This window comes from Sinohyriopsis cumingii, chromosome 1 (genome assembly GCF_028554795.1).
Source record: "Sinohyriopsis cumingii isolate HCF-2022 chromosome 1, ASM2855479v2, whole genome shotgun sequence".
In the NCBI taxonomy this organism is placed as follows: domain Eukaryota; kingdom Metazoa; phylum Mollusca; class Bivalvia; order Unionida; family Unionidae; genus Sinohyriopsis; species Sinohyriopsis cumingii.
Genome location: NC_142961.1, coordinates 4,650,426 through 4,676,750, shown reverse-complemented (window position 1 = coordinate 4,676,750; position 26,325 = coordinate 4,650,426). Strand labels below are relative to the sequence as shown.

The 26,325-nt window shown below is 34.5% G+C and overlaps 2 protein-coding genes across 2 annotated transcripts in view; one reads left to right on the top strand and one right to left on the bottom strand.

The window, feature by feature from the left end:
• Nucleotides 1-15,521, bottom strand: part of LOC149806341 (exosome RNA helicase MTR4-like) — a 76,543-nt gene extending 61,022 nt beyond the window's left edge. The window contains exons 1-6 of the mRNA XM_089951784.1: nt 15,366-15,521; nt 12,151-12,261; nt 11,865-11,931; nt 10,578-10,753; nt 9,685-9,859; nt 7,762-7,852 (exon numbers count right to left, since the gene is read on the bottom strand). Of these exons, the coding sequence (XP_089807910.1) occupies nt 7,762-7,852; nt 9,685-9,859; nt 10,578-10,753; nt 11,865-11,931; nt 12,151-12,261; nt 15,366-15,499 (754 nt within the window). The 5' untranslated portion in view covers nt 15,500-15,521. The remainder of the gene's footprint in view (nt 1-7,761; nt 7,853-9,684; nt 9,860-10,577; nt 10,754-11,864; nt 11,932-12,150; nt 12,262-15,365) is intronic.
• A 328-nt stretch (nt 15,522-15,849) lies between these two features.
• Nucleotides 15,850-26,325, top strand: part of LOC149806339 (thioredoxin domain-containing protein 12-like) — a 38,279-nt gene continuing 27,803 nt past the window's right edge. Inside the window, exons 1-3 of the mRNA XM_089951774.1 lie at nt 15,850-15,950; nt 20,269-20,329; nt 24,265-24,317. Coding sequence (XP_089807900.1) covers nt 15,866-15,950; nt 20,269-20,329; nt 24,265-24,317 — 199 coding nt within the window. The 5' untranslated portion in view covers nt 15,850-15,865. The remainder of the gene's footprint in view (nt 15,951-20,268; nt 20,330-24,264; nt 24,318-26,325) is intronic.

Below are 26,325 nucleotides of genomic sequence, written 5' to 3'. Positions count from 1 at the left end.
ATTACTCCAATAAGGCAGTTGTATGAACCCAACAAGGCAGTTGTATGAACAAAATAAGGCAGCTGTATGAACCCAATAAGGCAGTTGTATGAACTCAACAGGGCAGCTGTATGAACCCAATAAAGCAGCTGTATGAACCCAATAAAGCAGCTGTATGAACCCAATAAGGCAGTTGTATGAACCCAATAAGGCAGCTGTATGAACCCAATAAGGCAGCTGTATGAATCCAATAAGGCAGTTGTAGGAACCCAATAAGGCAGTTGTAGGAACCCAATAAGGCAGCTGTATGAACCCAATAAGGCTGCTGTATGAACTCGATAAGACTGTTGCATTAATCCAATAAGGCAGTTGTATGAACCCAATAAGGCAGCTGTATGAACTTGATACGGCAGCTGTATGAACCCAACAAGGCAGTTGCATGAACCCAATAAGGCAGTTGCATGAACCCAATAAGGCAGTTGCATGAATCCAATAAGGCAGCTGTATGAATCCAATAAGGCAGCTGTATGAACCCAATAAGGCAGTTGTATGAACTCAATAAGACAGCTGCATGAACCCAATAAGACAGCTCCATGAACCCAATAAGGCAGCTGTATGAACCCAATAGGGCAGCTGCATGAACCCAATAAGGCAGCTGCATGAACCCAATAAGGCAGTTGTATGAACCTGCAGTTGCATGGACCCAGTAAGGCAGTTGTATGAACTCAATAAGGCAGTTGTATGAACTCAATAAGACAGCTGTATGAACCCTATAAGGCAGCTGTATGAACCCGCAGCTGCATGAACCCAATAAGGCAGTCGTATGAACCCAATAAGGCAGCTGTATGAATCCAATAAGGCAGTTGTAGGAACCCAATAAGGCAGTTGTATAAACCCAATAAGGCAGCTGTATGAACCCAATAAGGCAGCTGTATGAATCCAATAAGGCAGTTGTAGGAACCCAATAAGGCAGTTGTAGGAACCCAATAAGGCAGTTGTAGGAACCCAATAAAGCAGCTGTATGAACCCAATAAGGCTGCTGTATGAACTCGATAAGACTGTTGCATTAAACCAATAAGGCAGTTGTATGAACCCAATAAGGCAGTTGTATGAACCCAATAAGGCAGCTGTATGAACTTGATAAGGCAGCTGTATGAACCCAACAAGGCAGTTGCATGAACCCAATAAGGCAGTTGCATGAACCCAATAAGGCAGCTGCATGAATCCAATAAGGCAGCTGTATGAACCCAATAAGGCAGCTGCATGAATCCAATAAGGCAGCTGTATGAACCCAACAAGGCAGTTGTATGAACTCAATAAGACAGCTGCATGAACCCAATAAGACAGCTGCATGAACCCAATAAGACAGCTGCATGAACCCAATAAGGCAGCTGTATGAACCCAATAGGGCAGCTGCATGAACCCAATAAGGCAGTTGTATGAACCCGCAGTTGCATGGACCCAGTAAGGCAGTTGTATGAACTCAATAAGGCAGTTGTATGAACTCAATAAGACAGCTGTATGAACCCAATAAGGCAGTTGTATGAACCCGCAGCTGCATGAACCCAATAAGGCAGTTGTATGAACTCAATAAGGCAGCTGTATGAACCCAATAAGGCAGTTGCATTAATCCAATAAGGCAGTTGTATGAACCCAATAAGGCAGTTGCATTAATCCAATAAGGCAGTTGTACGAACCCAATAAGGCAGTTGCATTAATCCAATAAGGCAGTTGTATGAACCCAATAAGGCAGTTGCATTAATCCAATAAGGCAGTTGTACGAACCCAATAAGGCAGTTGCATTAATCCAATAAGGCAGCTGTAGTACAACTCTAAGGAACAAAACAATGCCATTTTGTATACATCACAAAATCAAAACTGAAAATTCATGATAGCCTTTCCAACCAAGTACCTTTTGTCTGAAATAATACATCATCATTTCCCCATTATCAGCTACATGACTAAAACTGAGGTGATTTTGTTAATTTGGTTAATGGAGGGTTAGTTTTTCAATTGGTCCTAACATATTAATTGCATATTACACTGTCAAAAAACTATACAAATAAAAGATCACTATCATTCCTCATAAATCAATTATGGTCATGTGACACAGTTCCACGGGTAGTGGAATGTTTAATGATAATTTATTTTCATTCCTTTCAACAATGATATGTATAAACAAATCATCCGGTAATTGCTGTTAACTGTATCTATTTCTTTAATGAGTTTGTGAATAGTCCATGTGAGTTGTAATTAACACGGTAGGAAAGAAAGGAGGAGTTTTATCCATGATTATTGTTAATCCTTGTTTTTTTTAAATTATTAATAAAATCTACATCTGGATATTACTAAAAACCCTAGCATAGTGAGACTGGAAATTCTGACCCACAAACCAGTGACATGCTTGTCAGTTGCTGGAATTCAACAGGTTATGAAGTCAACATAAAGCCTGCTTTGCAACAAACTGTTGTCAAATTAGGAAGATGGTCTAAGTTTAATTCCAAACAACAAAGGAAAGATGATAGTGTTTTTTTTCCCCATTTAATCTTCATAAATGATCAGGGGAAGAAGAAAAAAATATTAGTGATAAATTTTCTGGAAAGATGTTTTTATGACACTGATATAATCTGGATGGAAGCTGTTCTGAGAACAACAATCACAGACCAAGAAGTCAAGCTAACTTAGCATGGGTGCAGATATCCACTGTCTGTTATGTCCAAGTAGGAATATGTTCTTACAGACAAGCAACTTTTGCAAGGTTAGTTGCCCATGGACAAGTAAACTGTGATCTTTAACTTAAAAGAGTTCTAATTCCTTTTTTGTCTGAGTGATATTAACACAAGTGTCATTCATACTTACCTTCGAATACCAAATGGGTGACCTGTATATTTACATAGTGCACGCTGAAATTTATCGATTAGGACTGAAACCAGCCATAACTTCTATGGATACAACCAGTACTGGTTTAGGTGATACCTTCTGATGGTTAAATCAGAATGAATTTCATCGACTGGTGGATTGGGCTTCCCCAAGGAATATGTCATTTTGACCCAATAGTTGGTCTCCTTGCAACCATTATGTGTGACTACGACAAATTTTCCCAGGAAAACAATTGGATTGTTTTTTTAAGAAAACTTAGCCCAAATATTGAAAAGTTGAATGAAAAGTCAACAAAACAGGTTAAAACTAAACCTGACTATGACAGGGAATATGATAAAAAATGAAAATGGGAGTTAAAATATTCTTGGCTGCAGGAGTTTTCTTGGCTAGAGGTCAACAATGATCAAACAGCAAAAGAGGGGCTTACTTCTTACTGGTGTTGTATATATTTATATATGACATGACGCAGGCCAAAATGAGGAGACAACTGTGGCAGTTGTCTCCTCATGCCTCTATATCAAACTACCTTAGGCACAAAAGTAATTAATAAGCTGGAATCTAGAAATGACAGCCTGAAGTGCCAGCTTTTGCACACTACAGAAGATGAAGGGAATTACCTTGCCACTCACAGAGTTGATGTACCGCCTGCAATTGACCCTATTATTTGCAATCTTAAATTTTCCACACCTGATGCCAAAATTACTCTGTCTGGTTCATGGGATAAAAATGAATTCTACACATTGTAAACATGTAACAAATGGACAGGTGATGAGAGTGTCATAATTGCTGCCTGGACGACGAAACAGATTAGTAAAAAAATGGATTTTTTTCTATGAAGTACTATAAATACTTGCTTATAAGTTAAGACCAACTGCAAATTGGACAGACCCAGATCTGCCATCACATGATGCACAGGCAGATCTGGGCCTATGAAGTTAGTTATAATCAGCAGAACAAGCAACACTGACCCTGATCTACAAATGCCATCTTCAACTGTAAAACTGTGTCTATGTTCTTTGCAACTGAACCCAAACATGAGTATGTACAGTGGCTGTCAATAGTACTTCTGTTTAATTAGAGTTCTGCCAATAATGCTACCTGATACTATTATAAAGATAAATAATAATAAGGAAGTAGACATATATAGAATTCGCTATTCCATGAAGTACCAATATGGCTATTTTAGGTTTGGGTTTATGGACAGATAAGAAACTTGTGTAAGAATCACTTGTCTGTGGATTTCATCTTATATACCAAATACAAAATTATTCTCCAGCAGAACAAGCTTTTGTAATTTCATTTCATATTCCAGAACATACATTAATGGAATTCAAAAATTTACTACAGCCAATGCTGCAAGTAGGATCCCAAGGGCTGGGACACACAAAACCTTTAAAGCAACAAAGTAAATACTACATTATTCACATATCCTCCTGTATTTTTGTAAACCCCTCCACACCAATTTTAAAAACCAAAAGCATCAATGATATAAAAAAATGCACAAAATTTAGTCTTTTCATTAAGTGATTTATAATTTATAACCTGACTGTTGATTTACTGACATTTCAATGCAACAAAAGCTCCCAATGTAAACAAGCAAACAGATTGCTTGCTGTTTACTTCTGTTTTTAGAATAGTCTATTTCACAAAAACCGTGTCATCAGTGCCCAATATTTGCACTGTCTGGTTTTTAATATTCCTAAAGCAAACTGAACAAATAAAGACAAGGAATTCTTGCATATATGTGCTCAAAGAGATGTAAATCCAAAATTTATGGAATTATTGAGATTTTCAAAGACAGTGAACTACATCACATCTGTTGCTTGACAACATACACTGGCCAATATGGTGATCACATTACTGAAGAAAATCCCTTTTGATTTGAAACATCACAAAGTTAACAGTGTCTAGATCCCCCCACGGGCAAAGATTCAAACTTATAAATCAGTGAATGAAAGGTCTAAGTTTTGTGCATTTTATGTCCTTGATGCCTTCTGTTTTTTAAATCAGTAGGGGGTACAAATCGGATGGTCTGAGAATACTATATAGTATATAAAGCACTAGTAAAAAGAAATTATGATCTTACTGGTTTTGACAGTTTTACCACCTTAACACTGTAGTCCACACAGAAATATCATCTGTTCCTTTAACAACTTGTATTATTATAATGTGATGTGATGTGATTTTTTATTTTTAACGTAGCTTTAACAATTTGTCAGTCATATCGCTACGATGTCTGCAATGTGGCAGTTTATAGTGATGTCTAGCACTGGGGCATCATGCCGCAGACATGTAGCATGATGTCCCACCCAGTCACATTATCCTGACACCAGGCCGACCAGTCCTAACACTAACCTCTTAATGCTGAATCCAAGCGAGGCAGCTGTTAGTACCATTTTTTAAGTCTCTGGTATGACTCGGCCAGGGATCGAACCCACGACCTCCCGCATCCAAGGCGGATGCTCTTGTATTATTATAATAAATATTGTATCTATGAAGTGCTCATGAAACCAATAAGAACATTTACATCTTGGAAAATCTGGTTCATCTGAAAAGATCTGCAGTACAAAAATCTGGGTCATGCTCTCATTCAATTTTAGTGCTCATTCCCTGTTTTCTGAGTTCGTTTAGTGCTCGTTCTCTTTTTTCTGAGTTCCTTTAGTGCTCGTTCTCTTTTTTCTGAGTTCCTTTAGTGCTCATTCCCTTTTTTCTGAGTTCTTTTAGTGCTCATTCCATGTTTTGAGTTCTTTTAGTGCTCATTCCCTTTTTTTGAGTTCTTTTTTCCTTTCAAAGTAATAATTCATGGATTAAATGCCAAAATTTCTGTATGTTTTCAACCAATAAAGTGAGTCCCATCTGTCATTAGTTCAACCTCAAAATGTCACCTTTGCAGCTGACTTTGCACTACAACTCTACAGACTACTACAAACCATAATTACAGTTGCTTCACTTGATAAATGTAGGGAAGATTTCCATTGGTCAAAACAACCATATGATCAGGCCCAGTTATATTAATTTCTGTTTAAACTACAGAAAACCACTTTATGTAACTTCTATAAACAGTCATATCCAAAGTAAGTAATGTAAATAATTAATCAGAAGGCTTACACGCTACATGCCTTTAAAAAAACAAAAACGGTGGGTTTATACTTTGTTTAGAAAATCAAATAAACTCTTCTGACAGAATCAAATAACAAAAATATCTATAGTTTTTCTCAAGATAAATAATTTTTTAATTAGACTTGCAAAATAGCTTGGAAACTCAAAATCTCAAGAACATTGGGGCTAAAGCACTTTCACTACAGCTCGTTACAAATGAATTTAAAACTATAGGTAAATGGATATAAGGATTGGGAGGTGGGGGGTTCAAAGACTAATATTATAACAATTGGACACAGTATTACAATTTGACACCAACCCTGATAATTACAATGTGGTTGTGGGTTGAAGATTAATCCCATTACTCCAACATCATAACTCTCAGGGTTGATGTCTTCCGCTGTTTGACTATTGGACCCTTATCACTATAACCATTTACTGATAGCCTTAATTTCATTTTGTAAGTAGCCCCTGTAGGTAGCCTAGACTGTTCATCAACACGAAAATTATATTAAAGAAATGAAAATTGGTTGCTCACATGTCTGGACAATAACGATTTGACCAGGTCACAATGAACTCATGAAAGCATTAAATCCAGCAGTCATTCGTATGTCAAACAAAACAACAGCTCCTTGAATATTGAACTTCTACTCCGATCACAAATGCCAATTTAGATAAATATTAAGACCATGCTGTTTAAAACTAGATTGCCTATTATTGGTAGAATTATTTGTTTGATGTTGACGTAACTATTACATTACAGATGGAGAATACCATTCCATAAATGGCTTCATAGCAGATGTCCCAACAAGAATTCATATGCTCAAATAACGCTCTAAAATGGCAAGGAAATACCATGGAAATTAGTTGTTTTATTTATATATATTAATATACTACAGCTTAAAGGCAATTTTAAAAGACCTATAATACTGCTACCATGGAAATTAGTTTTGTATATATATTAATATACCACAGCTTAAGGGCAATTTTAAAAGACCTATAATACTGCTACCATGGAAATTAGTTTTGTATATATATTAATATACTACAGCTTAAGGGCAATTTTAAAAGACCTATAATATTGCTACCATGGAAATTAGTTTTGTATATATATTAATATACTACAGCTTAAGGGCAATTTTAAAAGGCCTTTAATATTGCTACCATGGAAATATGGAAATTAGTTTCGTATAGATATTAATATACTACAGCTTAAGGGCAATTTTTACTTGCAATGGTTTCAAAAGAAAGCTAATCCAGTGTATCCCCTTGGTGTGCAATATTGAGAGTCAAAATTCCCCATGATGTCAGAACTACAAAAATCTGGGGGTCTCTGATGCACAAATAAGAGTAAGGGAAACATTGGCTGAATGCAAATGCCTAAAATTGATGCCTGTGTCAATGTGAAAGACAAAAAAAAAAAAAACCAAAGCCACTGAAAAAGTGATAATTGGGATCCATAATCCATCCTATGATGTTCTTTAAATTTCAATCAAAAAATGAAGGCAACAAAAGTGAATCTAAACTTTTTATAAAATAATGGATGATCTTACATTAATAACACTTGATGTTCTTCTTCTGTAAGAATTCTTTCATATATTATGAAAGGCTTCACTTTATCAAAACTAGAAATGTGTTCAAGAAACATGGATGCCCCACCAAAGCACCCAAGAAACTGGCCTAAACACAAAACTGGTTGGACGGATGAACATACAAACTAAATGACAATGGTGTCACTGTATGTCCCTACCACATATTTGCTAAGGCATATAAAAGTAACTTTTAAAAATATTATAGTCATACCTTTATCCCTCATATAGTGAATCTCATCAAATATGACCCAACCAACTTCCCTCATTATCTCGGAGCCTCTGTACAACATGCTGCGAAGAATCTGAAAAGGAAGATATAGTATCCCTTGGTTTCCGGATGTTCAATAGGACATTTCATATGTACTTGCTTAAAAGTCGAGTGCAACTGTAAAATGGACAGACCAAGATCTGCAATCATATAATGCACTTGAGATCTAGATCTATGTAGTTTGCTAGAGTAATCAGTAAACAAACAACAAAGACCCTGATCTGCCTGTGCATTATGTAACAGCAGATCAGGGTCTATGTTGTTTGCAGTTGGATTCAATTTATGAGCATAAATGGTGTGTGTGATCTGGACTTTTAACGTAGCTTTAATAATCTTTCAGTCATATCATTCAATGTTTACAGTGTGGCAGTTTATAGTGATGTCTAGCACTGGGGCATCATGCCGCAGAGATGTAGCATGATGTCCCACCCAGTCAACCTATCCTAAAAATAACATCTTAATGCTGAGCACCTAGTGAGGCAGCTGCTAGTACCATTTTTATAAGTCTTTGGTATGACTTGGCCAGGGTTTGAACCCACTACCTCCTGTATCCAAGGCATACACTCTAACCACTAGGCCATCGGATTAGTAGAGTATACATGGTATTATCTGTATACAATGTAAGGGGAAAAATCTAAATACAATTTAAAAATCTGTTTACATGATTCCTTTTTACACACATGAAGGCAGAACTTATTATATACCGTATGTATGTTTTGTTGTAGCACTACATATATTCTGAAAATCCTGATTTCATTTAACACCATACAGCTGTAAAATAAAATCTGTGGAATATCATTGGGAACATTCAGACATAATGACAGTGGAATATCATTGGGATCATTCAGACATAATTATAGTGGAATATCATTGGGAACATTCAGACATAATGATAGTGGAACATCATTGGGAACATTCAGACATAATGACAGTGGAATATCATTGGGAACATTCAGACATAATGATAGTGGAATATCATTGGGAACATTCAGACATAATGATAGTGGAATATCATTGGGAACATTCAAACATAATGACAGTGAAATATCATTGGGAACATTCAGACATAATGATAGCGGAATATCATTAGGAACATTCAGACATAATGATAGTGGAATATCATTGGGAACATTTAGACATAATGAAAGTGGAATATCATTGAGAACATTCAAATACACTGATAGTGGAATATCACTGAGAACAATCAAAGATACTGATAGTAAAATATTGAGAAAACTCAAAGATACTGATAGGAGAATATCAACGAGAGCATTCAGAAATAATGATAGTGGAAAATCATTGACAACATACAGAGACATACTCATAGCAGAAAATCACCGAGGACAATCAAAGACAATGATAGTAGGATAGCAATGAGAACATTCCAAGATAATGATAGCAGAAATTCAATTAGAACATTCAAAGATACTAACAGAATATCGCTGAGAACATTCCAAGACAATGACAGTGGAATATCATTGAGAACATTCAAAGATGCTGTTGGTGGAATATCACTGAGTACATTGAGATACTGATAGGGAAAATCACTGGGATTTACCACATGATTTTTTTTATTTTATGCTGAACAACATTTTACATGAACTCTGAAATACAGGGCTTGAATTTAAATTGTATTCATTGAGGTTGATACATCATCCACATAATCTACAGAGCTACATGTCTGCACCTATTATATCGATCCTACAAAAAATTCTCACATTATTAAAAAAATATGATCGTGAAAACAATTATTAATGGAAACACAATGCACAACAGACAAAACAAGAACAAATGGCTGCATAAAAGCTTATCTGGAATTTGCATCCAACTGCACAAAATAAATTCCAAAAGACAAATTAACATTACCTCTGTAGTCATTACAAGACAACTAGCTGTAGGATTGATGGTGACATCTCCTGTCATAAGCCCCACATCCTGAAACTCCTCATACAGCTCTCGATACTTCTGATTACTGAGAGCTTTGATTGGACTTGTATAAATGACTCGTTGCTTGGCTTGGAGAGACATGGCGATTGCATAGCTGCAGAAAAATATGTTTGTTCATTTAGCTTTATTCATTTGTACTAAGTGATTCTTCAAAATCAGAAAATGGTGACAAGTATTTTCGCCTTCTAATCCTGCCACGAGAAAATCTGGGGTACCTGGTAAGGATGGGGTGTGTAGGCTAGGGTTCCTGAAATTGTAAAAACTTATTATCAACTCTTGACTTGATAGGAAAGCCACTGTGTCTAAATGATTTTTCATGAACAGTAAACATTTTTATGTCCACAAGGCTCTCAAAAGCCTTCAATTTCACAACACAAAAGTTCAGCAACCATCACTACTACATTGGGCATCTTTATGCATCTTTACAGACTAACCAATGTGGGAGTCACATGATGGATGCTTGTTACATGCCATAATAACTTCATCTTTTTTCCACTTCATTCTGGAATAAGACCCACAAGAAAATTAATGTAGTCATGTGGTTTTTAATAATGTCATAAAATCACAACAAACTGCTGGGCTACTATTACTGATAAAAACTGTTTGCCGTAACTGACTGATTTCTTTCAAGTTTAGGAGTAACTTTTAACAAATTAGTGCAGGTAATTACTAACTAATCAGTTTCATTTTGTGGATTTATCTGCATATTATCAAGGATGTACTTACTACAAATACCTCTGTTTCTTTCCAAGAGACAGGTCTGTAAAGCAATATACATGGAATAATTAATACACTGTTACGTGTCTGCTTACATGGCTACGACAGTTTTGCCGGCAGATGTATGTGCTGAGACTAGTACAGACTGGTTGTTCTCCAGACAAAGTAAAGCTTCTTTTTGAAATGGATCCAGAATGAAGGGGAACTCCTTAGCAGGCTTGTCTGGACCGGGTTTGAGCGGAACAAACTCTTGATCTGGCGGAACTGCAACCTGGAAACATGAATAATGTTTTATTACAAAGTTACAATCTACAATTCCTTCAAGACCAGCAAAGAACAGGTTAAAATTTTGTTGGGCAGGCAAATTTTTGTTACCAACCCTAAATTTTACATAATATGACTGGAAAGTGACAATTTGAGAATTCAATATTTATTCAAGGAAAGAAAGACAATTTTCTAGAGTTTTTTCATATATATAAATGTTTGCTGAGCTTCAACCCAACTTGTGAACTCTGAACCATGTATGCCTAAAATGTCTCCATTTTGTTGGTCAACATGCCACTGATGGTCAACATGCCACTGAAGTTATAAATCTTTAAGTTATTTAAAAGGGGAGGAAGTTTATAAAGTGCAAACTTTACTCCGTTTCGTGTAACAGCCTTCTCCACAGCGAAACACATAATGCAAGCCTAGAAAAATTCTTTGTCCTACAGTTCCGGGACAATTTGGAAATTGGGCTGGGCAAGTAAAATGTTATGCCATGTACCATGAAATATAAAGGAAACATTTTAGTTTTGAGGTCATATCCATTTTCAAAGCATTATAATCTAGAATTTCTCCAGTCCTGTTACGGACATTTTTCAGAAGATTATCTGAAAAGAGTGGTGATTCTTATCGGTACATTAATATAAGTATATTTACACATCATGTTAAAAAAAGACAATCCTTTGCATTCCATTGTGTTTTAGGGTATTACTTGAGTAAAATAATTTACATTACAATCTACAGAGCTATACAAAGTGAAATCTGTACATTTTCAAGGAATATTTATTTAAATTTACAGGTGGCACTCAAGGAAGAAGAACATACAAAAGTTTCCTTAAGATGGATAAAAAAAGAATATAAAATCTGACAATCCCCAAGCAAGTTGCCATCAACCTTTTAAACGTCTTCCTATGTATATGCATCGATAACTTCCCTTTTGCTATTTCACTGAGATTTTTCTTTTTCTTTCATTATGATTAGATAACTCTACAGTGTACACTAATAATCATTATGCCTCACAAACACTATTATTATCTCTGTCAGATTTATGTATCATGTCTCACAGGCATGCTAAATTTATGTATTATGTCTCACAAGTATGCTAAACCACATCTCACCTCATGAAGACAAGCCTCAACTGTATCCACTCTATGGATCTGAATTCTGGGCATTATCTCAATGGCTCTGAAATGAAGAATAACAATAAACTGTTGAGTCAATATCATTCACAATGATTTTGCAATTTTATGTGAATTATACAGGAAAACCCAGCAGATTTTGATGAAATCTTGTCTGATGTTCCATTCCCGGACTTCTATAGTGTACATGTTTATGATTCCAAACTCTAATTTAATGCCAATATTTTATAACGAATCCAAACAAAAGTAGAATTTATTAAATTACCCGCCATCTTCAGCTGCTTCTGTTTTAATTTTCTTTGTCTCTTGTGCCTGGTCATCATCTTGCTGATCAAACTGTCTTTTGCCAACAATACTTTGGAGCAGGTTCTCAGCCCTGAAAATAAAAAAGTTTGATGCTCAGTTTTCTGCAAAAGCTGGACATACTGTTGCCTACTGCAGCAAGCAACCAGAGGTCTACACTTTTAATTTACCATCTTTATAAATAAGTCCTCTGTCAAAAAACTGGCAACTGTTCTGAATATAAAATAAGAACCTAAAAAAAAAATTGGGTTCATAAGAAAGTCTCAAAATGTTACTAACAAATGTTTCTCTTAACAAGGTGAAAATCCACAATTTTGGACAAACAAAATTCTTGATTTAGCTAGAGCTGGAGTTCTTTCAAGTTATGTCAATGACCGCAAAATTGAGATAAGACATACACACACGGGTGACACTACAAGGCAAAGTGGGTGACTGTCACCTAAAAATTAAAACTTCAACATCTTCTGACTGGAAAGTGAAAACGACTTTGCCCTGTGATTTTTTAGAGGAACACTGAATGACTGTCTCTTATGAGATGCTCCCTCTCCTTTGACTATGTTAGTTTCAGTGTTATGTTATATAGCTCCAGGCAAAATGTAGGCTTCAAGCCATGAAATAGCAGGTGTTGATATCATTTGCACCAAAAAGTAAACTCTTGCACATTCACAGGCATGTTTTTGATAGTTGACTGACCATTAACCTTTCTCGAGTAAGTTAGCAACTATTACTGCCCAATTTCCGAAAGTTATCATTTGATGATAAAAATATATAAACTTGTGTTTTGAAACTTAAACTAATGTAAATAGCAATTTATATTTAAAGAATAGAAATGGTAACAAGAAAATATTAACTGCTGCATGTATCTTATTTTCTTCATAAAATCACTTTGGAACAGTAAGTGAACCTGTCTTTGGGAAAAAATGGTGGACATCACTGTGTCTGGGAACTACCACTTTATTAGACTGTATCTTTTCTGTGAACCATTGGGCAAATATATTCAGGAGAATATACAATTCATAGAATGCAGTGTCTAAATAGTATGTTGCTGAAGATTCTGATGCTAATATTTTATAACAGTGTTTACAATAGCTGCTGCTTTGATCATGCAGAACATCTGATGAAGTTAAGTCTTTGTTAGGGAAAGGCCATTTAATTGTGGGATGGGGCAAAGACACGTGTTTTAAAACATGTTTCTTGATCTGACTTTCTTATATAAATAACACTGTGCCATTCATTGTCTTGCTTTAAATAACTCTTGCCAGCTATACTATAACATCTCGTATTTCAAAACAAGGCACAATTCCATCCTTATAAGACCGGAAAAATGTGGCATTTGATAGAAGGTGTTCAGCCACCGGATAAAAGCAAAAGTTGAATGAGAATGATGAGGAATAATTCTTATGATAGGGAAAAGCATACTGGAAAATTTTAGAAGAAAATGGACAAAAGACAAGGAATGGCTGAATCATGACGAGGAAAGGAACGATATGTTGTTTTGTGTAATTAGTGTACGCAATTCATAAAAACAAACACACAGAAAACATCCAGTTTTGTTGCAGGTTGTTCAAAAATTTAAAATTGAATCGGTAAACGTACATGAAAGCTGTGTGACATTATTTTCTGAACAGGACTAGTAATGATTTGGCAGGACTAGTAAATTTCTCAATATACTAGTCCTTCTGGCTACAAAGAAATTTGTGTTAAATTTGAGCCCTGTAATGATGCAAATAAAAAGAGCAGAATGCTCAGAATTAACAGATTAATGCTCATACAACTAGGTGACATCGGTCAAAGATGTTGATTTCAGTAGAGATATAAGAATGTGGAGCAGGAAGAAAGAGACAGATAACGAAGTTTAGATAATGACCTTTGACCATTTCTTCTTCCCCTCCTTTTTTCCTTGATAAAGGGGGTCTTCATTAAGATAAAATCCTCCCATCATCTACCCTTAAATTGTGCATCGGAAACAAATTTGGAATTTCTCTTTTTTATGCTGAGATATTTAACCACTGAATGACAGTGCTGATGGAATAAATGAAATTAGCTGAGAATGAGCAATGGAATAGATTTCAAACAGCTAAAGTTTATCACCTTGTGTAAGTTAAAAGAAAATGTAAGAATACAACTAGGTGTAGTCAATAATTTTCTTTCTTCAATAACAAATACAAGTACCTGTTGCTGCAACAGTCTTTTGCATAGGCAGATGTGATTTTCTTAGCACGAGGAAACTGCATTATTTCTTGTTTTGAAGATAACATTGTAATGTCTTCCAAGTGCAACTGAGACAAAAAATTGGTAATAATATGTTTTCAGCACCAACCTACATTGTTATAAATATGACATAACCACTGCCATCTTGCTGAAGTGTCGTTAAGTATAGTCTCAATTTTGTATTTTCTACTATGTTTAAGAACATATATTGTTGAAATTGAAACAATGCATAGTAACGCACATTTTACATTTCTGATTTACCTGGTTTGTGCTAATATTTGGAGCAAATCAAAGCGATGTGAATCCTAATGCACAATCAGCAGCAATTTGCTCCAATTACCATACAAATTTGAATACATGTTTTAAATGTCTTTTTTATTTACTCATAAATTCATCAATACATTAACATTTATTTAGTTTAAGATATTATTTTTAAAAAATATTTACATTTTTTTACTTTTTAAAATTCCTGTTTATTGAGGGGAAAAACGTTAATCTCCGAAAGTCGAAAATCTGTAAGGCTGGTTATTTTTAGACTTAATTTGTGAACAGCTAATGGCGTAATAACTAAGGGTTTATGTGTGAAAAAATATGAATATGTAATGAGACCGTGTTAAATCCCCAAAAGTTAATGTTACAGCTTGCGAACGCGTTTTCAAAATACTTTGCGCATAGCTAATTGCAGGACTAGGAAGACGCCTTGCATTGTAAAACTATCTTCTCTCGAGAACCGAGTTTACCACGCTTCGTCAAAACAGACAGCAGAACGATATTAAAATAAATCAGGCATGTGTGTTCTAATAATGTTCTTATAATGGTTTACTGGACCAGAATCAACCTGGCATTTTGTTCAAATCAGCCAGCATTCGTATCTAAAAACAACCTCACACATACGAAAATAGGTTCTAAACCGAAAATAACCAGCACAAATTACATTCTTTGACAGCCACACAAATAAAGCCTTACCTCTGACTGTCTGATATATTAATGTCTTCATTTATTTCATTAGTTATATTAGACACTTCTGGTTTAGGGCGTGAAGTTGTGGAATCGTTATCGAAAACATTGAAAAGATCATCGCCAAAACCAGCCATTTTCATACATGTGTTGACTATTCCGCAGAAATTTAGGAACGGGCTGACGTTAGTTAATAACATTTACAAACTAATTAAACACCTAACTTAGATAACATATTAAGCTATTTTCAAATTCAGTATTCCTATTATTTAATTTTGTATAGGTTGTAATTTTCCATCAAATACTCTGTTTCAGTTTTATTTATTGACGTCATATACGCTATTTTAGTTTTATAGGTTGAATTAAATTTTGCTCACGATTCATACTATTGTACAATTATTACATGATTTAACTAAGATGTACTAGTTTTCTTCCATTTTATAAGCTATTTGAGATATAAGTTTTACACATTTTAATAGTCTATGTTAGACATTTGGTGTGAAAGTAAAATGGCGCGTGTTATAGTATGGCCTACTTTCTGTTTTACCTTTTCACTGCTTATTAGTTTGATAGTGGCAAAAGCACCAGGAAATGGTATGCTTTAGTAGAAATATTATTTAACAGTAATTATGATATTCAGATAGTGATTATAATTTATTAATCTATATTTTTTTCTACGATGGAACCAGTGGCAGTGCCACATGTACAGATCGATTACGACCACTCCGGTGGCCTAGTGGTTAGAGCGTACGCCTTGGATGCGGGAGGTCGTGGGTTCGATCCCCGGCCGAGTCATACCAAAGACTTATAAAAATGGTACTAACAGCTGCCTCGCTTGGCGCTCAGCATTAAGAGGTTAGTGGTCGGCCTGGTGTCAGGATAATGTAACTGGGTGGGACATCATGCTTCATGTCTGCGGCATGATACCCCAGTGCAAGTCCACAGGGGTTGTATCGTTGATTAAAATTGGCCTGTCATACATGTACTATATAATAACTACAAGAGAGGACACTTCCCTCATTTCTCACGTTAACCATTTAAAAATAAACGCTGTTATTTCAAGCAACATTTCGAGTAGCGTAATACATTTGGTACTGATGTTTAGCTCAGGCATTTGACTGTGTATCCCTGTCTGACTTAATATCATACCTTTAAGGAATGCCAAATCGTTTTCCCACGGTACTGCTCGACATGTACCTATTCGCGCCAGCTTAATATACAAGAACAAAGCGCTGAATGGAACACTATCCTCTCATTTGTTTTAAAAAATGACATCCTGTATTTATTAACAACTTATTTTCAGTTGGCCAATGAGAAGGTAGTATTCCTTTCAGGGTGTTGTTTTTGCATATTAAGCTTATACAAATTTTTATCACATGTACATTTGACTATAGTTGAAAGAAAGCTTGATTGCATACATCTTTTTCTTTATGAGGGAAGGTGTTATGTATGTATTTAATTTGTATTGTTCTTAATTTTTTCTATTAATTATATGTTGTGGATAATTATATCTGGACTTGACCTTGTCCAAAATCAAGTTCATTTTCTACCTGACCCGAATCATTAAAATTGGTTTGTAAACAAGTTTATCTCAGAATCCAGAACATTGGAAATTCCCCATGAATTGCCAGGTCTACCTGTGGTTTACCACATTTCGTATTATAATTTTAACAAGAGACCTTCCAATTATAACTAAGATTTATCTTGTAAACATTTGGAAGCCTCCAGAATGAAATTTACCTTTAGGTAATAACTTGGTTTTTTTTTTATTTATAGAAAATGTTAATTGTGGCTGAAGTCAATTAGAGTACTATATAATCTTGTTTATCTAGAAATTAGTTATTCTTGCTGTAAGATCTGAGCAGAATCAGTGGTATTATTGTTGTGTTTTATGTTTCATTTGGGCTGAAATTTATTCAAATTATTTAATTTAAGTGATTCTTCTTTGGAAATACATGCTCAGAAATAACATTTTTGGAAATATTGACTTGGATTTACAGTGAAAGTCAAATAAGGATATAATCTTGGATTGTATTCTTGTTATTCAACAATTTACAGTAGGCACATCAACACGGCATTGGATTTAATTTGGAATACGACTAAAATTTATTCATAGATTTAATCATTAGCACTTGTGCTAGGAATTCTATGACACAGGGACATCAACACAGCATTGGATTTATTTTGGAATACCACTAAAATTCGTAATTTTAATCATTAGCACTTGTGCTAGGAATTCTAGGATTATTTGAAATTTAATTTGCAATACTTTAAGTTCTTTTAACATTTTCAATTTGTATTTTAGGGAAATAAATTATTTGTTGAATTTTACTACGCTTGTTGGTTTTTGCACTTTTCTATTAGTTATTTCAAGACCATGCAGTGGCAATAATACATTTGATAAATTCTGTTAGTGACTAATCTAAAGAGAAAAGAAAGACTTGGATAAAAATAACTTATTGGTGATTAGCTGAAGTGTGAACTTGACCTCATGACAGTCAGTGTGGTGTTATCTTACAACAGTGACATCATCAAATCTTGTGTTGCAGCTTTCTATTAAAATCTGTTCACCCACAGATCGGATTAATTTGTATACGTGAAAAATTGCAGGGTTTATGAGTTTTAGAGAGAAATTAGATGGCCTGATATTATCTGGTTTTAATGGAACCCAATGATATTTAGGACCAATGTGATATCTGGTTTTTATGGAACCCAGTGATGTTTAGGACCAATATCTTTCACGGTTCAGTATTATTCAGATGATTTGGCATATAAGGGTGGCATTGGGGTTTTAACCAAGTTCACATCCAATATTGAGTTGAACCTTATCCGAAGATATTTTGTGTCATGTTTTTTTTTATAGTTAGAGACTTACAAATATATCAACATATAAGACCAGTTAAAAATATAGTGTCGTATTTATGGTGTGCACTTTTGTAAAGAATTGGTGAGATAGAATTATTGCTATTTTGCAGTGATGTCCGAATTGTGAGCTGAATTATAATAATGTCATCAGTGCCATGATTGTCCAAATTGTGTATGCTTACCTTAAAACATATCTGTCCATCTGTCTGTTATCAAACTTTGTTGATGGCTTACAATGACTGAAAGAACTGAAATGGCTTCCACACAATAACTTAAGTTCAACACCATCTGCAGTTACCGGACTTTGTGGTTGGCTTTCATTTTGTGTAAGAAAGAACACTGTCAATCTATGGCTCAATACAGATGACATACATTAATAACATTAGTTCTACATCACTTCAACAAAGTTTGTGGATGGCTTGTAAATTGGATAAGGAAGAAGCTTACCTATTTTGGGGTCAAAACGTCATATATCAAGGTCACAGACTGAAGGCAAAATTGATTTGTGCACAAAAATATTTCAGTTATCAGGCATGTGCCGTCATCAAATTCAGCTGTTGACTTACTCATGGTTTGGAAAGAAGCCTCTTGATTTTGGGGTCAAAATAGAAAGTCAAGGTCAATAACTGAACAAAACAAATTGGTTATTTTCTTAATAAATTTAGATCTATACAAGGCATCTTGACCTTGTTGATGACTCATGCTTAAGATATGGAGGAAGCCTTTTGTTTTGTGGGTCAAACAGTCAAAGTTCAGTGGCATTGCGCCACAAAGAAAAATATTTTTTGCGGAATAACATTCATTTTAGACTAAGTTCTTTGACCAAACAATATAAATGGTTTGCATTTCCGGTAATAAAGAAACTTATAGTTTGAGGTTTAAAGGTCAAATGTGGTCAGACAAAAATGGTTTCTGCACATTGAGTTCACTTTGTTAAGTGCCTACAAACATGACTACTGCACCATGTTTAGAATATAGCGTACTTTTCTTTGTAGCTATTAGAACAAGCAGAGTGAGAAATTTACCAGTCCTGCCAACAAAAACTTTACTGGTAAATGGACTATTGAATTTATGAAAACTACTTGTCCTACAATAAATTGACATGCCTAGTGGAATACTGTTAATTTCAAGCTCTGATTAAACACAGGATAGACATCTGTGCTCGTGTTGGGTTTTGTTTGATAATATCTGCTAGAACTTGCATCATTTAATTATTCCATCTTAACAAAGATTAATTACTTGTACATGAAAAAGTTATTAATATTTAAGAACAGTTATGAGAACATCTAAGATTCAGTTGATGTCACACATTTCTGTGATGAATGGCAGAATTTATTCATCACACTCAGAGACAGTGCAGTTAATGTGAAGCATTTAGATTAACTCACAGAAATTACATTTGATTGCTTTAAGAGGGTATATATCTGTCAGCATTAAAATTATTTTTTCCTCAGGTCACAGACCACTATTTCCAGGAAATGGGTCAAATCCCTTTTCATCAGGTCTCATTTGACAAGAGGGAAATGAGTATTTACAAATAAAACTTTGTCCATTTTAAAGTGTGATAATGCTTATTGAGGTGAGTTTGACCTACCAATTTTCATAAAATTTTATCCATAGTTGTTTCAGGTGCAAATGTTCTAAGTTACTTTAGTTGAACAAAACACAGTTGACTGTCCAAGTGTCTTAGGTGTGTGAAGTGAATAGGTCTTATTCAGCAGTCACTGCTGATATGTGATGGGTCAGTTCTTAGGTGGGTGCAGCAGCAGTGGGTCAGTTAAACTAACCTTTCTCCCCCTCTTCATTTTCTTCCTCATGTCAGATGGTTTTCATTAATGCACTTCAAGATAATGTTTTTCATAACTTATTTTGAGGACTACATGGGGTTTCTTTTTCCCCTTTTTGTCCACATGGGCAAGAAGGTGATCTGCAAAAGAATGTTCAAGTAATGATTTTTCACCTTCATTTTTGCATCTTAATTTTTTATCGTGGATGTTGATTATTTTATTGTTTGCAACATTTATAATTGATACTATTTCACTTAAAGGGTTTGGCGAGGATATAGAATGGAGGACACTTGAAGAAGGGCTGAAAGAAGCTAAGGAATTGTAAGTCCAAAACTAAAATAATTCATTTAGCTAATAACATCTTTTGGTCTCTTTATGGACTGAATCATACTGGGACTGGTAAGCGGTTTTCAAAACCACAAGGATGAACATCAGTTTAAGAATATGTGTATGTCTTAGGAATAATTTCTTTCATTGTTTTTTTTGTTGACCACTCCAGTGGCCTAAGTGGTTAGAGCATCCACCTTGGATGTCATGGGTTCGAACCCCAGCCAAATCTTGCAAAAGACTTAAAAAATGTACTATTAGCTGCCTCACTTGGCACTCAGCATGCTGCATGTCTGTGGTATGATGACTCATTGCTAGACATCTCTATAAACTGCCACACTGCAGATATCATAGTGAAATGACTGAAAAATTGATAAAGCTATGTTCACAAAATCCAAATCACAAATCACATTATTTTTATTTGAAAGTTCTGAAAATGTTGTGTTCTGTTTGAATGTTAGAAAGGTACACACTGTTTTCCCATATGATTATAATAAACTAAAGATTGTTGGTAGAACAGAAAAATCGGATGTATTACCCCGCCTCCTCAGGATAACAGAGAAGCAAAGATAGACCTTGTACCAAAGTCAAGTGGGTATTACGGTAATATTTGCCCATTTATATACACTGTTTATTTAAAGTTGTAGGATGGGGATTTCATTGTTTTGCAAGTTGTACCAATGTCAAGTGGCAAATGGACAAATATTACTGTAATACCCACTTTACATTGGTACAACTTGTAAAACAATGAAATCCCCATCCTACAACTTTAAATAAACATAGTGTATATAACTGGGCAAATATTACCGTAATACCCACTTGACATTGGTACAACTTGTAAAACAATTAAATCCCCATCCTACAACTTTAAATAAACAGTGTATATAAATGGGCAAATATTACCGTAATACCCACTTGACATTGGTACAAGGTCTATCTTTGCTTCTCTGTTATCCTGAGGAGGCGGGGCAATACATCCGATTTTTCTGTATTACGGTAATATTTGCCCATTTATATACACTGTTTATTTAAAGTTGTAGGATGGGGATTTCATTGTTTTTCAAGTTGTACCAATGTCAAGTGGGTATTATGGTAATATTTGCCCATTTATATACCTATGTTTATTTAAAGTTGTTGGATGGGGATTTCATTGTTTTACAAGTTTTGACCTAAGTCCACCTCCCACACATGGAGTTTGGATAAAAATTCAAAGATTGGACATATCTACAAACAACCCTGTCATATTCCAGAATTTCAGATTTCTTTCTTGAATGGTGTTGTTATGTAGCAAATAAACTAACTACACAGAGGCAGATAAATCTATGGCATGGGGCAACAAAATTTTAGCTTTGACAACTATATACATATATCCAAATCACATTCCTTTAGTCAGAATAGATTTTGATGGCTGTTTGATTACTGTGATATAGACTCAGTTAAATGAGCTGTCTGTCGATATGTTAGCTCTTATTTATGGAAAATGTTCACAAAAGATTTCATTTATGCTTGGCAGAATCTCTTTCTCCTGATGTCACCTAACATGTACAAGACCGCACCATTCTCGTTGTGAATAGCATGATTGCATTTTGTCACTGTTCAGGGTATTCTAAAGTAATAATTACCCATTGAAAAAAACACCAGGAACATATGCAGACTCTCATAAATTACATTCCTAACCATTGCATGCACAGATTGCAGTTGTTTTCAGAATTCCTCCACATCATGAAGAGCACCTACAAACTAGTGCTTGAAGTGGCATATAAATCAAATTCATCAGCAAATTATAATGACCAATAGCTAGTGTGTGCTTGCTGTGACTTACCTTTGTTTTTTTTTTGTTCTTGCACAGTGATAGAGGTACAGTAATGGAAGATACATATACAGAAAAACCTGCTTTGAGTGACCATGTATAATTAAGTTACATCACTTTTTCCTGGCTAAGATGTCATCTTTCAGGGCAGGCCTTACTGTAATTTGAACCTGGTTATTTGCATGATAAATTTTAAATGGAAAGCAAACTCTGTGTAATAACATGAATTCATATGATCTGCAGAACAAAATGAAATGAAAATTTTATTAAATATATTTTTTTAGATCAATCACACACAAAAATAATTTTGGCAATTTAATTTCTTGTTACAGTATTCATATCAGAAAAATAACTTAAATACATTTACTATTTGTAATAATAATTCTTATAAATAATATTAAATCTTTATAATGTACTGAGAAATATATGAATATAAAACTTTGAGAACTATTACATAAATGGGGCAAATCAGTATTAGTCAACAACCTGAATGATATTGATTTAGAACTTTGAAATTGGTTAATCTCTGTTGATGTTGAAGTTGCTTTGTGCCAGATGAGCATATATGGAAACTGATGAATCCTCTGTTTTGAAATTCTCTTGTTGATTAAATCATAAAAATTTGATATCATTCACTGACAAGTTAATAATTTGTTGTTAGAAAAAAAGTGATTTAATGTTTAACAGGAATGGCATGAAGAAAGTTTTGATTGGATAACAAGTTGAATTTGCTGAGTGGCCAGATTTTTGTGGCCTGGTTTTATGTGGACAACCATGCCTTGTGCAGATTTTTGTAGCTTGGTTATATGTGAACAACCATGCCTTGTGCAGATTTTTGTAACCTGGTTTTATGTAGACAACCATGCCTTGTGCAGATTTTTGTAGCCTGGTTTTATGTGGACAACCATGCCTTGTGCAGATTTTTGTAGCCTGGTTTTATTTGGACAACCATGCCTTGTGCAGATTTTTGTAGCCTGGTTTTATGTGGACAACCATGCCTTGTGCAAATTTTTGTAGCTTGGTTTTATGTGGACAACCATGCTTTGTGCAGATTTTTGTAACCTGGTTTTATGTGGACAACCATGCCTTGTGCAGATTTTTGTAGCCTGGTTTTATTTGGACAACTATGCCTTGTGCAGATTTTTGTAGCCTGGTTTTATTTGGACAACCATGCCTTGTGCAGATTTTTGTAGCCTGGTTTTATTTGGACAACCATGCCTTGTGCAGATTTTTATAGCCTGGTTTTATTTGGACAACCATGCCTTGTGCAGATTTTTGTAGCCTGGTTTTATGTGGACAACCATGCCTTGTGCAGATTTTTCCATTCCTGCTAAGCATTTTATATAAAATTATTTGGAGACAAGAGTTTTCCCTCCTCCCAGCTCCATCCCCACAGGATGGATCAAAACACTCAATCACTGAGTGTGTTTTATGGTGAAGGACCAGTGAACAGTTTAGTGAGAAAGACACAACTACATGTGTATTTCTTGTGATTTTAATATTGTATATTTGAAACTGTACAGGAGTAAAATGTTCACTATTTTTGCAAAAACAAGATATTTTCATTACATGGTTGTATGCTGTAGAAAAACCACATACATTTTATCAACCAATTATTAATGGAGGTTTTATGCAGCATATACAAAATTAAATGACAATTATGACTATATACTTTTAGACAGTTGTGACTTTATACTTTTAGACAGTTGTGACTTTATACTTTTAGACAATTATGACTTTATACTTTTAGACAATTATGACTTTAGACAATTATGACTTTATACTTTTAGACAATTGTGACTTTATACTTTTAGACAGTTGTGACTTTATACTTTTAGACAATTATGACTTTATACTTTTAGACAATTATGACTTTATACTTTTAGACAATTGTGATTTTATACTTTTAGACAGTTGTGACTTTATACTTTTAGACAGTTGTGACTTTATACTTTTAGACAGTTGTGACTTTATACTTTTAGACAATTATGACTTTATACTTTTCATCAGGTTCTTAATTTAAATTTGTATTGTTAAATTAGATTTATTAATGAAAAAATATAGTAAATGCAGATATTCTTATCTTTGATTTGAATTCATTTAAAGTTTAACTTTTCAGGAATAAGCCACTAATGTTGATCATCCACAAATCTTGGTGTGGAGCCTGCAAAGGTGAGTTAGTCTTATCAGTTTTTCAGATTGCTTTGGTCTATGGACAAAGACCAGTTGTTGACATTTGGGACAGATTTTTCACTTGAACATAGTGACAGATTGACCAATCTCATTTTGTTGCTAAGATTCATTTGTCATTTTCATCCAATGTACATAAACTTGCTTTTGATTTGCAAATTGAATTGCCTGCTGAAAATTGTAATGCACTTTTTAATCAAAATGGTACTGCTTATTAAGAAGCATAAGGAATATGCATTGCCAAAAAATGGGCAATGAAATATCCAAATCTTAAATTTCCAGCAGAATATAAACATTAAGTTCATGTCATATACATATGCACAAGCTGGTTACACTGCCAACTGCTGTGATGTTCAAGGTTATGAATTTGTGGTTGTATGGCTTGAGAAATCTTTCATAGTGTAATTATTCCACACAGAGTAGGTCAGTCAGGTTTCCATGTATAAACAAATTGATGATCAAGGACTTTAAGTAATTTTAATGATTTCTGTCAATTTCAGGTAAATTACTTATTGAATTAAAAATATAAAAAAACTAAGTTTTCAACTTTATTATAGGTATTAAATTTGGGTTTTTAGGATTTGCCAAATAATGATTAAACTATTTAATTCATTTTAATTACAGACATTTACATTTTACATACAAAATTCATTCTACATTTGGAGTATGCTAAATGCCATCATCTTGTTCACTGACATGTCCAGAATTTAGGACAGTTGTCACAGTTTCAGTTTGAAACATAAAAAATGCTAGTCATTCATACTATGTTTCAACACATTTTTTGCTGAAACAAAAAGAGAAAGTACATGGATCCTAATTTACATACTTTTCATTTGCAAAACTAAAAGAAAATTATGTATGTATGTATGTATGTATCCTTGTTCAAAAAATCTGATAGCCCAATGTCAAAAAACAATTAATTTGCCTGAGGAAACTTTGATCACACTGATAAAATGTGTAAATTTATTTTCAAGATGATGACACACCTGTCAAAACACGGTGGAATCAAAATCAGATCGCCACTGCCCTACATGAAATTGAGATCTGATTTTAATTAGATTAAATCATGGCATGTCATGCTAAAAATACAATTTTTACTCCCAAACCTCCTGACAGTTGTTTTTCAAGGAAAAGAAAAATGCGAGTAATCTTCACAACGACAAAAATTACCTATAAAAACACCAGTTTCAGTATATGACCATTACATGTAGCAAGTATAAAGCAGTAAACAGTCATGATTGGAACTGACGTCAAACTATCCCATGGCCAGTTTCAATAGCGGCAATTAAAGACAATGAGGTCAGGTATAAACCACCCCATATCACATATTACTGAATTGGCTGACAGTAGTTAGTGAGATGTATTTTAAGGCTGCAGTGGGTGAGCCCGTTGTGCTAATTTGCATAGGTAGGATCAGGAAGTGGAATAACCCATTATAGGTAACTCAAAGAGATGCTAGATGAGTGTACAAGAACAAAAGTTCTCATATATTACTGCCTTGAATGAAATTTTTTTAAGCCATATCTGTTATATTTTTGACAAGTTTGTTAACAGTGGCAGCATTTCTTTGAAGTCGGATTGTACTGCATATATAGAATGCAAAGCATCATCATTTCGGTTGTCCGAATGGTGTTCAGGTGTAATTCATTTTGAAGCCGAAATAGGAAGCAATTAGCTATCAGCAAAGCCCAAATAAAATAATTTTCAGAACTCTTGGTTGACAGTTTTACTCTGTGAAGTATGCCAGCATAGCGATGAACACAAATGACACTTGCATTACCATCAGATCCCCTTGATCCCTATTGAATTTATATTTGAATTGTAACTATTGCAACATTGTGTGACAACATTAAGAAGGTTGAAATTCTGCACATGTGGAAATTGGAGTCAGGGCTTGTGGAATTTCAGTTAGGGCTTGTGGGTTTTTTTAAGTCACTAGGCCAGGGCCTGTATCTAAAAAAAAGTTTTCTTTGAGTACTGTATGTATGTA